At 63.8% G+C, this 442-nt stretch overlaps 1 protein-coding gene across 1 annotated transcript; it reads left to right on the forward strand.

Moving 5' to 3' along the window:
• Nucleotides 1-4: 4 nt before the first annotated feature.
• On the forward strand, nucleotides 5-439 carry LOC104916416 (dual 3',5'-cyclic-AMP and -GMP phosphodiesterase 11A-like; the record flags this gene model as incomplete). Its single annotated transcript, XM_031557639.1, has 1 exon — nucleotides 5-439. A coding segment is annotated over one exon (435 nt), but the record flags the coding sequence as incomplete, so codon positions are not given.
• Between the last annotated feature and the right edge of the window lie 3 nt (nucleotides 440-442).

Genomic DNA, 442 nt, shown 5'->3' on the forward strand with positions numbered 1-442 from the left:
GCGGAAAGCCAGCTCCTTGCCCCCCACCACCGCGCACATCCTCAGCGCCCTGCTGGAGTCCCGCGTCAGTCTGCCCCAGTACCCGCCCCCGGCTCTGGACTACAAGCGCTACCTCAAGGAGCATAACGAACGGCAGTTCTTCCTGGAGCTGGTCAAGGACATCTCCAATGACCTGGACCTCACCAGCCTCAGCTACAAGATCCTCATCTTCGTCTGCCTCATGGTGGACGCCGACCGGAGCTCGCTCTTTCTCGTGGAGGGGGCGGCCGCCGGCAAGAAGAGCCTGGTCTCCAAGTTCTTCGACGTGCACGCCGGCACCCCACTGCTGCCCTGCGGCTCCACCGAGAATAGCAGCGAGGTGCAGGTGCCCTGGGGCAAGGGTATCATCGGCTACGTAGCGGAGCACGGAGAGACGGTCAACATCCCCGACGCCTACCAGGTA

The sequence above is a fragment of the Meleagris gallopavo genome, unplaced genomic scaffold (assembly GCF_000146605.3).
Source record: "Meleagris gallopavo isolate NT-WF06-2002-E0010 breed Aviagen turkey brand Nicholas breeding stock unplaced genomic scaffold, Turkey_5.1 ChrUn_random_7180001891074, whole genome shotgun sequence".
NCBI classification, from domain to species: Eukaryota; Metazoa; Chordata; class Aves; order Galliformes; family Phasianidae; genus Meleagris; species Meleagris gallopavo.